Source organism: Lithobates pipiens, unplaced genomic scaffold, assembly GCF_037356315.1.
Source record: "Lithobates pipiens isolate NorthernLeopardFrog02 unplaced genomic scaffold, aLitPip1_a1.2 Scaffold_18, whole genome shotgun sequence".
Taxonomy (NCBI): Eukaryota; Metazoa; Chordata; class Amphibia; order Anura; family Ranidae; genus Lithobates; species Lithobates pipiens.
This window is the reverse complement of record NW_027507758.1, coordinates 635,153,766-635,170,956: the sequence shown is the minus strand read 5'-3', so window position 1 is coordinate 635,170,956 and position 17,191 is coordinate 635,153,766. Positions and strand designations below refer to the sequence as shown.

The following is a 17,191-nucleotide window of genomic DNA, read 5'->3' as shown; positions in this document are numbered from 1 at the left end:
CCATTTACTCTTTCTACTGATCCTGAACTCTGTGGGTGGTAAGGAGTATGAAAACTTTGTTGAACCCCTAACATTGCCATCACATTTTGCATTATTTCTCCCGTGAAATGTGTCCCCCTATCTGATTCTATTGTTTCTGGGAGACCAAACCTAGGTATCAGCTCAGTAATCAGTTTCTTGGCGGTGGCTTTTGCCGTAGCTGATTTTACAGGATAACTTTCGGGCCAGCCTGAAAATAGGCAGATGCACACGAGAACAAATTCAAAGGGGCCGCTCTTAGGCATTTGTATGTAGTCAATCTGCAGTCTCTGAAAGGGATATTGGGCCCGGACCTGATGTTTACGTGGGGTTTTCACTCTCTGTCCTGGGTTATTAATCAGACAGATTTGGCATGCAGCACAGTAGTTCCTTGCAGTACTACTGAATCCAGGGGCTAGCCATCCTTGGCTTACAATCCTATACATAGAATTGGAGCTGACATGAGTGGGTAAGTGGACAGCCGCTGCCATTGCGGGGTATAGAGAAGCGGGTAGACATATTTTGTCTCCTTCTCTCCATACATTGTCAAGGCCTGGTGCAGCTCCCTCCTTAACCCAACGGTCCTTCTCAATAGCCCCTGCTTGTTCCTGTAGTTCGATTAGCTGCTGCCATGTGGTTTCGGGCATACTCACCTGTACCGTGGCTAAGGTCTCAGGGCTTACTTCCCCTAGAGCTGCCTTCTTTGCAGTTAAATCTGCAAATGCGTTTCCTTTTGCCTCAGTTGTTTTTGCGCTCGTGTGTGCCGCTATCTTCATGATGGCTACTCTTTTAACCTTTTGAAGATTGTTCAGGACTCTTTTGATTCCTTCACCATGTTTAACAGGTGTGCCTGCTGCTGTAAGGTAACCTCTAGCTTTCCATATGTGGCCATAATCATGTGCCACACCGTAGGCGTATGCGGAATCAGTGTAAACATTTCATCAGATGTTATGTCCTGAAACGAAAGTGTGTCAGAATCCTGAGTATCTTGTGCTGTGTCTACACCATTATCATCATTACTCCCCCCTGTCAAATCTGTCTGTAATGGTAAAAGCTGTGCTAAGTTAAAAGAAGTGCATCGCTGAAAGGTAACATTGGGGGGTAGGAGCAAGGTGCATTGTAGACGCAGCTGCCTTGCCATTGATATGTGTTTTGGCTGGACCTGTGACAAGATGGCGTGTATGTCATGTGTGGTATGTACCACTACAGGATTGTCTAAGACAATTTCTGAGGATTTGTGAATGATAATTGACACTGCTGCAACTGCTCGTACACAGGACGGTGATCCTCTAGAGACAGGATCGAGAGCCGCCGAGAAGTATGCTACCGGCCTTTGTTTGATGTGTTGTTGTGTCAACACCCCTGTTGCGTGTCCCGTGATTTCAGCAATGTACAAATGAAATGTTTTGGTATAATCAGGGATCCCGATCGCAGGTGCCGAAATTAGTAACCTTTTTAAGGTGCTAAAAGATTCATGACCTGCTTCTGTGAGTACATAGGGTACTATTTTCAAGCAATCATATAATGGCTGCATCAGAGAACTGGCATGTGGTATCCATTGTCTACAATATGACACCATTCCCAGAAACATACGAAGTTGCTTAAAGTTGCGTGGGACATTCATTTGACTTATGGCCTGGACTCGTTCTTCAGTGAGGTGTCGAGTACCCTGGGATATACAGTGGCCCAAAAAGACAACCTTTTTCTGACATACCTGTAACTTAGTTCTATTCACCTTGCACCCTTTTTCAGCCAGGAATTGTAACAATGAGAGAGTGGCTTTTAAACAAGTATCGTTATCCGGACAACATAACAATAGGTCATCTACATATTGCAACAATACACAAGTGTCAGGCGGTAGCCATTCCCTATTTTTACTTTTAAAGGTTTAGTCAGTCAATGGGGCATCGGACAAAAGACCGTCATAACCAATTATGGGTATGGTGTCACGGGATGTCATGTGTGGAGGGACTACTGAATCAGACAACAGACTGCGTGACGCTCCTGTGTCAACCAAACAAGGAATATGTTTACCTTCCACCTTCATCAACATGTGGAGCATTTTGTTCTCTGATTCAGCTAGGACCGGGGCAAGTCATGCGGTCGGATCGTCCCTATCATTGGTACGCCTCTGTCTGTAGTCCCTCGTGTCTCTGTCCGTGTTTCCTTCCTGTTCGTCTTTTATCCTTTTTCTACAGTCTCTTTTTATATGTCCCACCTTGTCGCAGTAATAGCAGGTAAGAGGTCTACGGGAGGAGTTCCCTCCTTTCCTAACCCGGGCAACAGTGTTAACTCCCGGTGTCCTCCTAGGTTTAGTTTCTGTTAGATCAGCTTCGATACCTTGCGCTTTCTGCAACAGCGCTCCTCTGTCCTGTAAGGCTCTCCATTCAGGAGTACACGTCTTTAGTTTGTCACCTATTTGTGGTACTAATCCTTCCATAAACTGTCGATTGAAAGCCCTAATGGTGATGGGTAGGGCTAAATCTAGCCCTTCGTCAGCCATCATGCTTTCCATATTGAGGTAAAATTCGGTAACAGTCTGATCTGGGGCTTGTTTTATGGGCGCCGTTGAGCCCCTTTCCCGCTGTTTCTCTTGGCAAAATTCTCGTAACTGAGCAATAAACAGGGGTCTAGAATCTATATGACGAGGATGTACTCCTGGCGGGTCCGTGGCAGGATCCCCATTCGGTCTAAGTGGGGTAAGTCTAGTCATGAATTGATTAAACATTGTCAGTGTCATTTTATGTCTACATATATCTTCCCCATCTTGCCAAGCTGCTTCATGTGTGTCCAGCAACTGTGTCACAAATCTGCAGAAGGCGGCGGGTTTTGCTACGGGATCAGGAGCATTCTGTACCAGTGCCATAAGAGTGTTAGCTGTCCAAGGTGCCCATGCCCTCAAGACAACTTGTCGAGTCACCGTAGGCGGTTCTCCTTCCTGCCCGAAATTTGGATTATTCACTTGTATTACCCTAGTCCGACTATGGACTGGAGCTACGGGCTCTGGTCTTTGAGCGCCGCAATGCACACATTCCTGTGCCCAGTCTGGGTTCTGGGTACCGCATACTCGGCATACCCACCCTCTTCCTCTTAAGGAAGGATAAAGTTTTGGTCTTTCATTACCTGATGTGGTGGTGTTATAAGGAGGTGGAGTATCTCCCGTATTTACCCTATCGCTGGGAGCAGAAGGAAGACTTTTGTGTCGGACCTTCATATCCCATCCACCCTTTTCATGACAATACTTCCATCCCTCCTCTTTAGCCCTGTTGGAAACCTGAATTAAACATTGTATTTGTGATACCCATCTGTTCTGCAGGACCTCCCCCTGTCTGTCTCTCCTTATATTCTCCCAACCTTCTACACTTAGCCCATTTTCTCCATCCATCCCCAATTTCTTGAGAATCCTATTTGTGCCTTGTGCCTTGTCCTTCCCATACAACATTGTAATTATGTCTTTAACAGCATAACGTTTCTGAGATTCCTCCTGGGGTTTACCATGTGTCTGGCCCATTTTGACAGTCTTGCCTAGGTGGCGTTTGGATCACTTACTAAGTGTCTCGTTGCCTTCTCCTCCTAGGGTGCCAAAATACTAAAAACCTCTCCTGGATGAGATTTCTGAAATCGAATTACTTTATATGCTAGCCAACTGACAAATATTATGACCAGACTGACAGCTACAACATATACAAGCATTCCCTTTGGTGGCCAAACACATATAACTAGATCTCTGGGCTTTGTGGAGACCTTATTCCCTTCCCATTACCATGGAATCTCTCAGCATTCGTTTCTTATTCCTGCTTTATCGAGGCAGTCAGGACTTATACTTTCAACCCGTTTTCAGGCTCATGAGTCAAAAGGCATATATCAAACATAAGTGTCAGACCCCCAAAGTACTCTCACGAGTTAAGGGCGCATTCCGTTACCCATTGGGATGATATATGTTTCAATTCACACCATACAAACAGGGCTTATTTCATTCACAACAGACAGATGACAAGTAGACAGACAAGAAACAACGGTAACATAAGTCAAAATATTAAGTTCAAGACCTGCTTACTACAGAGGTTGGTGTTTACCTGAAGAACAATATAGACAGATCGGGTGGGCACAGATCTAAGAAGCACAGAGTTTATAAGAAAATAAAACTTTTCTTACCTGCGCAGGTTTTTGTCTGTGGTTCCTGATATGCCCGACCACTTTGTTCCGTCCTTATGTTCGTTCGCCTCTTGTAGTTTCTTTTAGCAAAGTCCCTGTTCGCGGCGCCAGAAATGTTAGGTGTGACCTCAACAAGTCACCTATTTGTCAGGTTATGTTACCGTTTCCCAATTGTTAGTTAGAGTTCTTATCTAAGCAAAGAGACACGGAGGTACTCAGTATTTCTGCTCAGAAGTCCGTGCTTAACTCTGACTCTGAGGCTTCTTTATTACATCTCTTTTATAGACAGAAAAAGGCAAGCATCAGCAATGTAAAAAAACAACAATTTGCAAAGAAAAGGCAATTCTCCGGGTGTTATCAGCTGATAAGACAATCTTCTGGGCGTAGACTGCTTTTTAGGGCTGATGTGGCCTCTTCATATGCGTACGTGACTAAAGATGATGATGAGTCCTTATTTTACTGAGAAGGATAGAGAGAGACAAGTATTTAGTATAACATACTGTCAACCATTTTGTTTCCACATACCTTGATCCTTAGAAGCCTATCAAGCATATAGAAGGTTGAGTTCCATCGCGTGGGGCAATCGCAAATAAGACATCTGACCGGCAGATTGTGTCGCCGCTGAATGTCAGCAAGGTGAGCCATGGCCGTGTAAGATCTTCTGAAATGGGCTGAGATTTTCCTTGACTGCCGCAAGATGTCCTGGACCCCAGGGTATTTGACAACGAATTGCTGCATGACCAAGTTTAAGACGTGTGCCATGCATGGCACATGCGTAATTTTGCCCTGTTTCAATGCGCTAAGCAGATTGGCACCGTTGTCACACACCACTTTACCAACTGTCAAATTGAGCGGTGTTAGCCACTGATCTGCCTGTGAACGCAAAGCTGAAAGGAGTGCAGGGCCAGTGTGGGTCTTGGCTTCCAGGCACAACAGATGCAGCACGGCATGGCAACGTCTCACCTGGCATGTCGAATAGGTTCTGGGGAGCTTGGGCGGCGCAGCAGAAGAGACGCTAGCAGCGGAAAAGGAGGAGTCAGCCGAGGAGGAGAGGGAGGAGGATGGAGTAGGAGGAGGAGGAGAAGAAGAGCCAGGCCTGCATGCAATCCATAGCGCTAAAACCAAATCTACACGGGTGCCACGGGTTGCATGCTTGACGGCCGTCAGAAGTTTCCCAGTGGGCAGTAAAAGTAATATACCTTCCCTGCCCGTGTTTGCTAGACCACGTGTCTGTGGTCAGATGTATCTTGGCACCGACACTGTGTGCCAGAGATACATTCACTTGCCGCTGAACATGGCCATATAGCTCTGGGATGCCCTTCTCAGAGAAATACTTCCTTCCTGGGACCTTCCATTGTGGTGTTCCAATGGGCAAAAATTTTCGAAAGGCCTCCGAGTCCACCAGTTTATATGGCAGTAGTTGGCGGGCTATGAGTTCTGACAAGCCAGCCGTCAACCGTTAGGCAAGAGGGTTATCCGGCGTCATCATTTTTTTACGCTCGAACATTAGGCCCACGGAAGCCTGCCTTTTTGCAGAAAAATGTGAGGATGGCATGATGGAAGGTGGAGTGGAGGACAATTGTGAGGAGAGAGGAGAAGGAGAAGTAGAAGACGAGGCTGGACGGTGAGAGCCTGGAGTGTGGCTTTGTGGGTTCCGTTGATCCCACTGGGCTCGGTGATGGCAGCTCATGTGCCTTCTTAAGGCGGTCGTCCCTAGGTGAGTGTTGGGCTTACCGTGACTTATGCGTTGACTGCAAAGATTGCAGATGGCAACACCATTGTCATTAGCGGACACGTTAAAAAAAGCCCACACAGCGGAGCCATGTGCCGACATCCTGGGAGTGCCAGATGTGACCGTACATGGTTGATGCCTCGCTCCTGATACATTCGCATTCTGCTTTGTCCCTCTTGTGCAATCTAAGTTCTGCCTGCTTCTCCTCCCTATCTGCTGGTCCATATCTCCCTCTGAACTCCCCTCCTCTTCCTCTCTTGTGGGCACCCACGTGGCATCACTAGACACGTCATCATCGACGTCACCTTCCCCACCGCTATAAGTAGAGATCTCGGAGTAGGCAGCAACAGCGGGGACAAACCTCCTCCTTGGGCTGATCTGGGTACTGTTGTCAGACTGCTGAGCGGCGGTTGTTGCTACCTCCTCTTCCTGATCCAATGCCAAGAGTGGCTGCGCATCGGAAATGTCTTGATATGGATCAGAAAATAATTCCTGTGACTCAAGCGGAAGGTATATGGTGGTGGTGTTGGTGGTGATGTCTTTGGGGGTGCACATAGCAGAGAGTGAAGAAGAGGGTGCAGATCTAGAGGATGAGGAGGGTGCAGAAGAGTAAGGCTGAGTGAGCCACTCAACCAAGTCTGGTGCGTCCTTTTACGTAATCGCAGGCACCTTCTGCAATTTGCTACTTTGGCTCAAGTCTGTTGCTCCTGCCCTACTCCTACCACCTCTGCGGAAGGGCCTGCCTCTTCCTCTGCCTGTCATTTTTTAAATGACCTTGTGACAAAAGTCTCTAAAGAAGCGCAGTATGTATGTGGAAGAAGGTATATAACACCCTGATTCAATCTTTTGTTTTTGGGGGCCACTGGTCTATCACACCAGTTATAATACTTTTTTTTATTGCGTTTGTCGCTCTCTGTAGTATCACTGCAGAACTGCTCATCAGTCACAATGCTGTACAGTGGAAATGCACTATACTATGCTTTCTATATGTGCAAGTATTTTATATGTGTATTACATACCTATATACTGCACACCAAATAGTACACCTATACCAGTCCTTACAAGGACCTTTGTTAACCGAGTAGCTAGTGATGTGCAGACTGTACCTCAGTCCCTACACTGATAAAGGACCGCTGCAGAATAGGGCAGCAGTCAGGAGTAGTGCACCAGCACCCTATATATTGTACAGCTATACCAGTCCATACAAGGACCTTTGTGAACCGAGTAGCTAGTGATGTGCAGACTGTAACTCAGTCCCTACACTGATAAAGGACCGCTGCAGAATAGGGCAGCAGTCAAGTATAATATTCTTTCTATATTTGGAAGAAAGTATATTATACGTGTACAACCCTATATACTGTACTACACCTATACCATACCAGTCCTTAAAAGGACCTTTGTGGACCTAATAGTAAGAGCTAGTGATTAAACGGACTGTCCCTGCTGCACACAGTGTGCTGTCCCTCTCTACACTGACAAAAGACAGGCTGCTTCAACAATCACTTGCATAGCAGTGCACTCAACCCTATATCCTGTACTACACCTATACCATACCAGTCCTTAAAAGGACTTTTGTGGACCTAATAGCTAGCGATTTGTGTCACTGCAGTCTCTCCCTGCTCCACGAAGCAACCTCTCCCTATAATGACACAAGAAAGAATGTAAAATGGCCGCCAGATCAGGTGTATTTATAAGTTAGGGGGAATGTCCAATTGTCCATGTGCTGAAATGTCTCCATTGGCTGTCCTGTACCCCATGATGGATGTGTCATCATGGGTCAAAGTTCTTTCACACTGTAAACACATATGTCTGCCGGGCAAACAGTGGCAATAGTCCGCCGATCGGGCGAATCGCGAACATGCAAAATTCGCCGCAAAACGACCGCCGGGGCGAACAGTTCGGCCATCCCTAGTCGGGAGAATCCTTTGTCTATAATCCTAATGAGAAAACAGCTCTGTGTTACATGACACATATGTAGCACCCTGAAGTTTAGGTAGGGTTGCTATTAAGTTTATTTGCCAAGTGATAGTTGCCTTTGCCAATTGCTAGGTGGTTAATTGACTTCCCCCTAGTTTTGGAATTGCTGAATTTCTCTCTTCTTTTGCTAGGTGGCCAGGTATCTGGAGACATTAGATAAGACAAGGGCATTGCAAGGACAGATGAGGAATGAATGCGGTGTCTCAGCCAATGGGTAGAGATCTTCTTGAGTCCCTTGGCTTGCTGGGAGAACCTATTTATTTGGGTGGAGTCAGATAATCTGGTTTCTGTGCCATCTGGATGGCTGCCTGGGTGGATGTGTGTTGTGCTGCCCCGGGCTGCTTGGCTGGAAGCCTGAAGCCTATCCTGGGGGACATCTGGCTGCTAGGCTGTCTGAGGAGCCTATCCAGAAGTAGGAGAGCAGTGTAGGGTTGGGACTGTGGTTTGCAATCCAACCAGAAGTAATGGTTCTGCTGACCGGAGAACCTGTCATGATCAGAGGTAGAGGGGAAGCTGTCGCCACTAGGGGACCATCCACCTTGTTACTGGGGGACCACTGTGTGTAGCTGACGCAAGTACCAGAGAAGTATTCTCACCAGCCGAGGATAGTAAAGAAATGGGAAAACTTCAGCACATGCCAAGCTAGGGACCCGGTCAGTGGAGGTGATGCTTGCAGAGCATTATTGTGTGCCAAGTCAGGGACCAAGCAGGCCAGTGTGGTGATGCTTGAGGAGTTTCTGTGAGTGCCAAGCTAGATACTGAGTGAGAAGATTGGAAGAGCTCAGGGGATCCAGTGGTGAGTGGATCAGAAAGTCTAGTGAAAGACTGGGGGCTCAGTTGAGTGAAGTTCTACAATAGGAAATTGTAGAAGAAGTGAAGGAGTTTATTTCAACCTTTGTTAGAAACTGTTACAAGGTTGTTGCCATAGTTACAAGTCCAACCTATGTGTGATTATATGTCAGTATTACATTGTATATCCCTGTATGTTGTGGTCGTTCAGGTGCTTATCTAATAGTTTCTTGAAACTATCGATGCCTCCCACTGAGACCACCGCCTATGGAAGGGAATTCCACATCCTTGCTGCTCTTACAGTAAAGAACCCTCTACTTAGTTTAAGGCTAACCTCTTTTCTTCTAAACTTAATGAGTGGCCATGTGTCTTGTTAATTTCCCTTCTGCGAAAAAGGTTTATCCCTATTTCGGGGTCACCAGTACGGTATTTGTATATTGAAATCATATCCTCTCTCTTAAGAATAAGTTCAGTGCTCATAACCTTTCTTCATTACTAAGGTCCTCCAGACCCTTTATTAGCTTTGTTGGCCTTCTTTGTAGTCGCTCCATTTCCAGTACATCCTTCATGTGGACTGGTGTCCAAAACTGCAAAGCATACTCTAGGTGTGGCCGGACCAGAGTCTTGTAGAGCGGGAGAATTATCATTTTATCTCTGGAGTTGATCCCCTTTTTAATGCCAATATTCTGTTTGCTTTGTTAGCAGCAGCTTAGCATTGCATGCCATTGCTGAGCCTATCATCTATTAGGACCCCCAGGTCCTTTTCCATCCTAGATTCCCCCAGAGGTCCCCCCCCCCCCCCAGTGTATAGATTACATTCAAATTTTTGCCACCCAAATGCATTATTTTGCATTTTTCTACATTAAATCTCATTTGCCATGTAGTTGCCCATCCCATAAAATTTGTTTAGATCTTTTTGCAAGGTTTCCACATCCTGCAGAGAAGTTATTGCCCTGCTTAGTATCATCCGCAAATACAGAGATTGAACTGTTTACCCCATCCTCCAGGTCGTTTATGAACAAATTAAACAGGTTTGGTCCCAACACAGAACTCTGGGGGACCCCACTACCAACCCCTAACCATTCCGAGTGCTCCCCATTTATCACCACCCTCTTAACTCACCCTTGTATCCAGTTTTATATCCATGTACTCACCCTATGGTCCATCCAGTAAATGTTTATAGGGAACTGTGTCAAATGCTTTTACAAAATCCAGATACACCACGTCTATGGGCCTTCCTTTATCTAGATGGAAACTCACCTCATAGAAGGTTAATAGATAATAGGTTTGGCAAGAACGATTCTTAATGAATTCATGCTGATTACTGCTAATGATATCGTTTTCATTACTAAAATCTTGTATATAGTCCCTTATCATCCCCTCCAAGAGCTTACATACTATTGATGTTAGGCTAACTGGTCTGTATTTCCCAGGGATGTATTTTGGGCCCTTTTTAAATATTGGTGCTACATTGGCTTTTCTCCAATCAGCTGGTACCATTCCAGTCAGTAGACTGTCAGTAAAAATTAGGAACAATTGTACTTAAGGAATTCCTTGGGATTTTTTTTGCTCTTCTCCACTATGTGTCTTTCATGTTCTATCTTAGCCGCCCTAATTGCACCCTTACATTTCTTGATGCATTCTTTATAAAGTCTGAATGCCGATGATGATCCCTCAACCATGAATTTTTTGAAGGCCTTCTCCTTTGCTTTTTTATGCATTTTTACATTGGACTTAAGCCATCCAGGACTTTTGTTCGCTCTTTTAAATGTATTACCCAATGAGATGCATTGACTAATGCTCTTATTTAATATGCTCTTAAAGCAAACCCATCTCTCTTCCGTGTTCTTTGTTCCTAAGATTTTATCCCAATTTATGCCTTCTAGCAAGTTTCGTAGTTTAGAGAAGTTGTTGTTTTTTTGTTTTTTTAATTTAGTGTCTTTGTATTCCCCTTATGTTTGCTATTTGTGTGATTTATACTGAAGCCAATTGACCTGTGATCACTGTTATCTTAATTTCCCTGTATTTCCACATCCGTGATCAGGTCTGTATTGTTGGTAATAAGTAGATCCAGTAACGCTTTATTTCTAGTTGGTGCATCTACCATCTGACCCATCGAGCTACACCAATTATGCTGCAAGACATTTAGGAACTGGCGAGCCTTATACGAATGTGTGGTTCCTTCCACCCAGTCTATGTATGGATAATTAAAATCCCCCATTATGATAACACTTCCCATCCATGTTGCTAATCCAAATTGTGATAGGAGATCGTCTCCTCCTCCTCCCTCAGGTTAGAGGGCCTATAGCATACTCCCAGTATTATTTTCCCCTTAGCTTCATCCCTCTGGAGCTCTACCCATAAGGATTCCACCTCCTCCCTAGCTCCCTTAGTGATGTCATCTCTCACATTCAATTCACATAGGAGACAGTGGTTCTACACATGCAGATGGGGTGTCTTGCTGGATGCCTTTCCCTGCATGGCTATCTGCCTATAGAAATCTTGGAGTCTGACAATTAACATTGCATCTACTTAACCACTTGCTTACTGGGCACTTAAACCCCCCTCAGTACCAGACCAATTTTCAGCTTTCAGCGCTGATGCACTTTGAATGACAATTGCGCGGGCATACAACACTGTACCTAAATGAAATTTTTATCATTTTTTTCCCACAAATAGAGCTTTCTTTTGGTGGTATTTAATTACAGCTCGGAGTTTTATTTTTTGCTAAACAAACAAAAAAAGATGCAAAAAAAAAAATCATGTTTAATAGTTTGTTATAAAATTTTGCAAACGGGTCATTTTTCTCCTTCATTGAAGTGCGCTGATGAGGCGGCACTGATAGGCTGCACTGGTGGGCACTGATGGGCTGCATTGGTGGGCACTGATAGGCTGCATTGGTGGGCACTGATGGGCTGCACTGGTGGGCACTGATAGGCATAGTTAAGGCGGCACTAATAGGCACAGATAAGGCAGCACCAATGGGCACAGATAAGGTGACACTGATGGACAAAGATGGGCACAGATAAGATGGCACGGATGGGTGGCACAGATGGGTGGCACGAATGGGTGGCACGGATGGGCACTGATAGGTACCACTGATAGATGGGACTGATGGGCACTGATAGGTGGCACTGATAGGTGGCTCTGATAGGTGGCACTGCTGGGCACTGATGGGCGGCACTGCTGGGCACTGGTAGATGACACTGATGGGCACGGATATGTGGCACTGGGGTGCAGCACCTTTGTTGAGGCAGATTGTGGGCACTGCTGGGTGGCACTGTGGGCACTGCTGGGTGGCACTGTGGGCACTGCTCGGTGGCACTGACGGGGGCACTTACTTTTTATTAATGTGACGCTGGCAGGGGGCAGGTGGGCACTAGCAGGGGGCAGGTGGGCACTAGCAGGGCTGGCCGTGATCGGGACTGATGTCCCAATCACGGCCGTCGGTGATCGGCTTTTTTTTTTTCTCCTCGCGCTGACAGCGCGAGGAGGAATAATAGCCGATTACCGGCTCCGTTATATCACAGGATCAGCTGTCATTGGCTGACAGCTGATCACGTGATAAGGGGTCGGGATCGACCCCTTGCACGGATCGGTGATCAGGTGAATCTCATAGACTCGCCGATCACAGGGTGCGCCGCACGCGCCCCTCAGGGGGCGCGCAGGCCGCTCGTTCACGGGACGACGTCAATAGACGTAGTCCCGGAAAAGGAGATCCGCCCTGTAGCCGTCATTCGGCTATAGCGCGGGTCTCAAGTGGTTAAGAGTGTCCTGGTCCCAACCCTCTCTCCCACAGTTCTGTTTAAGAGACAATAAATCTCTTTGCATTCATGAGATTATCACAGAGAAGCCAATCCCTCCATAGGATAATGTACATATAGAGAGATTGGGGGAGCATTTCTTTTCCTTTCTATATGCTATTTATAGCATTGCCGGCTGCAAGTACAGATTTATCTGCTGTCATGTTTTAGATAATAATAATGTATGTTTATAGTTGTCAATTGTCCTCTCTGCAGGGTCGGCTCCTGGTATCCTGGGAAAGGACCCACAAACCCCCGGGGATCTTATCATATATTCTCTGGAGGATCTGAAAGGATGTGACTTCATGAAATTTAGGAATAAATTGTCAGATTTTTCCTATGGAGATAAACGTCCCATTCCCAGAGGAATACTAGAAAATGCAGACTGGATCACCACCAAGGACATCCTGATAGACACATATGGAGAAGAAGAGGCTCTGGATGTCATTATTAAAGTCTTTACACTGATCAGTCTGATGGGACCTGCAAATGACCTCCAGGAGACGAGAGCACAAAACTGTGAGTTCCCATCTATAATGACCATTTCCTAACAATTCCTGATCAATATCTGTGTGAGGAAGAACTATGAATGTCATCTAGGGAAAGCCAGGGACCACTTAGGAGCTTCTAACGGTATGAAACTATCTTTACTGAGGGAAGTTTATAGAACAGAACATAGGAGAACAGATTTGCAGATCCAGGAAAAGATCACAGTTCAATAACAAGATAAAGGGAAAACTGGGAAGAAAATGAACACTTCTCCAAGCAGTCAGTCACCATAACATAATGCCTTGATAAAATATACTCTAAACTATACTAAAAGATTCTTACTCCTTGAGGAAGTCATGTGACTAGTGATGAAATGCGTTGGGTTAATGTTCTGTGATGTCATCATGCCAAAGTAGGAAGTGTATCCTGATCTCCCTAAAGCCGCGTACACACGTAGCCGTCTGTCCGACGTACTTAGAACCGTCTATCCGACGTACTTAGTCTGGCGGGCTTCCCGCCAGACAGTCCATCGGACTTTCCGAACGGGCTACTTGCCCACACACGGCACTTTTTCAGCGGACTAATACGGCGGACTAAGTCCGCAGTACTATCCGCCCTACTGAACGGACTCGCCCATGCACGCGGAGGAAAGTCCGCTCATTTCAAGCGCGTCTCCAGGTAGGCGGGGCCCGCAAAGGAGACATCGCTGGCCCCGCCACCTGGTATGAACTTAAAGGGGACCCCCAACGCTGAGCCACGCTACCCGGCCGGCCAGGAAAGGAGGGGCAAGTGAGCGCCCCCCCCCTCCTGAGCCGTACCAGGCAGAGTGCCCTCAACATGGGGGGTGCCTTGGGGAAGGGGGGGCCACGCGGCCCTCCACCCCAAAGCACCTTGTCCCCATGTTGATGAGGACAAGGGCCTCTTCCCGACAACCCTGGCCATTGGTTGTCGGGGTCTGCGGGCGAGGGGCTTATCGGAATCCGGGAGCCCCCTTTAATAAGGGGGCCCCCGGATACCGGCCCCCCACCCTATGTGAATGAGTATGGGGTACAATGTACCCCTACCCATTCACCTGTAAAATAAAGTACAAAAAAAACACAACACACAAGATAAAATAATTTATTGCACAGCTCCGGGGGTCTTCCGTCTTCGGGGGTCTTCTCGCCGGACTCCTCCGCTATCTTCTTGTAGCTCTTTTACTAGCGGAGGAGCCCGGCATTCTTCTTCGTCGCCGCGGCCTCTTCTTCCGACTTCGGGGGTCTTGTCCCCCCTCTTCGGTTCTTCTGCCGGGCCACCGCGCCTTCTTATAGCTCTTTTACAGGCGGTGGCCCGGTCTTCTGTCGCCGCTGCCTTCCGTTCTTCTTCTCCTGGAGATGTTAAATTGACGTTCTCTCCGGCCGCAATGCCAGGGACGCGCTGCGTCTTATATAGGGACAAGGGGCAGTGTCACATGTGTTGGTCACATGGGTTGATGTCACATGGCGACAGTCCCAGCATCCTCCGGGACTGTGACATCGTAAGGGGGCGGGGTCACCATGTGACACCAACCCATGTGACATCAACCCATGTGACACAGCCCCTTGTCCCTATATAAGTCGCAGCGCAGCGCGTCCCTGGCATTGCGGCTGGAGAGAACGTCGAGTCAACATCTCCAGGAGAAGAAGAAGAAGAACGGAAGGCGGCGGCGGCGACAGAAGACCGGGCCACCGCCTGTAAAAGAGGTATAAGAAGGCGCGGTGGCCCTGTGGTAAAAGAGCTACAAGAAGATAGCGGAGGAGTCCGGCGAGAAGACCCCCGAAGACGGAAGACCCCCGGAGCTGTGCAATAAATTATGTTATCTTGTGTGTTATGTTTTTTTTGTACTTTATTTTACAGGTGAATGGGTAGGGGTACATTGTACCCCATACTCATTCACATAGGGTGGGGGGCCGGTATCTGGGGGCCCCCTTATTGAAGGGGGCTCCCGTTTTCCGATAAGCCCCCCGCCTGCAGACCCTGACAACCAACGACTAGGGTTTGTCGGGAAGAGGCCCTTGTCCTCATCAACATGGGGACCAGGTGCTTTGGGGTGGGGGGGCCGCGCGGCCCCCCCTTCCCAAAGGCACCCCCCATGTTGAGGGCACGCGGCCTGGTACGGCTCAGGAGGGGGGCGCTCGCTGGCCGGCCGGGTAGCGTGCTCGGACAAGGGTCTGTTGTGGACTTTGGGGGAACCCCCACACCGATTTTTTTTCGCCGTTGGGGTTCCCCTTTAAGTCCATACCAGGTGGCGGGGCCAGCGACGTCTCCTTCGCGGGCCCCGTCTACCTGGAGACCCGCTCGAAATGAGCCGACTTTTCTCCGGGCGGGAAAAGTCCGTTCATTTCAAAAGTACAGCGGACTGGCATACACACGGCCGGATTGTCCGCCGAAATGCGAGTCCGGCGGGAAGATTGGAGTGCAAAACTACATTCTAAGTCCGCCGTACTTTCGCCAATACGTATTCTTCTACATATTTTTGGTAAAAAAAACAAACCAATAAGTGTATATTGATTGGTTTGCACAAAAGTTAAAGCATAAACAAACTATGGGAAGGATTTATGGACTTTTTTTTTTTAATGGTTTTTACTGTTAATGGCAGCGATCAGAGATTTTTAGCAGGACTGCGACATTGTGGCAGACAAATCTGACCCTAAGGCCGCGTACACACGTGGGGACTGTTCGCCCAACTTTGTCCGCTGAACAGTGTTTCGGCGGACAGTCCGCCCGTGTGTGGGCTTTCAGCGGACAGTTTCAGCGAACAGTCTGCTGAACAAAGTTTTTCGGAAATTCCGAAAAACTGTCCGCTGAAACTTGGTTTCAGCGAACAGTCCCCTCGTGTGTAGGCTTGTTCGTCAAACTAAGTTCCGCGCATGCTCAGAAAGGATTTACACGCCGAAAGTTGTAATGCAATTTATAGGACGTCGTATTTTGCGTCCCGTCGTACGTGCCGTTCACGTCATCGCGCACGGTTTCAGCAAACTGTTCGTTTGTCGTGTGTGGGCAAGTCCGTCCATGCTAATTTTGAGCGGACTGTTTGCTGAAACTGTTTGACGGACAAAGTTGAGCGAACAGTCCCCGCGTGTGTACGCGGCCTAAGTGACATTTTTTGGGCACCAGTGACACCAATACAGTGATCAGTCCTAAAAAAAAAAATGCACTGATCACTGTATAAATGACACTGGCAGAGAAGGGGTTAACATCAAGGGCGATCAAATGTTAAATTTTTTCCCTGTTTGTGCTTTCTTACTGTGTGGGGGAAGTACTGACAGGAAGAACACAGAGATCACTGTTCCTGATCACTTGGAAGAGTATATCTCCATGTTCTCGCCTGACAGAACAGGAATCTGCCTTGTTTGCATAGGTAGATCCCTGTTCTGCCTCTCTGTGAAGCAATCGCGGGTGGACGGTGGACATAATTTCTGATGTACCATGTGACGGCGCTGACCACTTAGAATGCCTCCTATACCTACCTTTACAATTTATGTTTAGGACATTAAGCCGCAGTGATTTCAAATCCCCTGACCAGTGAAGCAGCGACCTGATGTCTCACAGCAGGTGATCGCGGGATTCAGGTACAACAGAACCAGGGAGATGGGGAGTCCAGTCCAGTGTGAGTTCACGTTACAGGTTTTCTGTAAAGATGAACTTACCCTTTAATGGTTCTTACTCTGAATGGTCGATGGCGAACCTTGGGCCCCAGATGTTTTGGAACTACATTTCCCATGATGCTCATGCTCTGTGCAGTGTAGCTAAGCATCATGGGAAATGTAGTTCAAAAACATCTGGGGTGCCAAGGTGTACCTCAAAGTTCAGTGTTATTAGTGGTGTACCCCAAGGTTCAGTGTTATCAGTGGTGTACCCCAAGGTTCAGTGTTATCAGTGGTGTACCCCAAGGTTCAGTTATGAGTGGTGTACCTAAGGTTCAGTGTTATTCGTGGTTTACCCCAAGGTTCAGTGTTATTAGTGGTGTACCCCAAGGTTCAGTTATTAGTGGTGTACCCTGGGGTTCAGTGTTATTAGTGGTGTACCCCCAGGTTAAATGTTATCAGTGGTGTACCCCGAGATTCAGTATTATCAGTGGTGTACCCCAAGGTTCACTGTTATCAGTGGTGTACCCCAAGATTCAGTGTTGGGACTCTTACTTTTTAATATCTTTATAAATGATATTGGGTCTGAGATTAAAAGTAACATTTCTGTCTTTGCAGACGAC

General features: G+C 47.2%; 2 protein-coding genes across 2 annotated transcripts in view; both read left to right on the top strand.

The window, feature by feature from the left end:
- The window catches only part of LOC143989634 (uncharacterized), a 566,499-nt gene that overhangs the window by 180,460 nt on the left and 368,848 nt on the right, over window positions 1-17,191 (top strand). The window lies entirely within an intron of this gene.
- LOC143989541 (NACHT, LRR and PYD domains-containing protein 3-like) overlaps window positions 1-17,191 on the top strand; it is a 106,040-nt gene that overhangs the window by 8,692 nt on the left and 80,157 nt on the right. Inside the window, exon 3 of the mRNA XM_077489701.1 lies at window positions 12,691-12,993. Coding sequence (XP_077345827.1) covers window positions 12,691-12,993 — 303 coding nt within the window. The remainder of the gene's footprint in view (window positions 1-12,690; window positions 12,994-17,191) is intronic.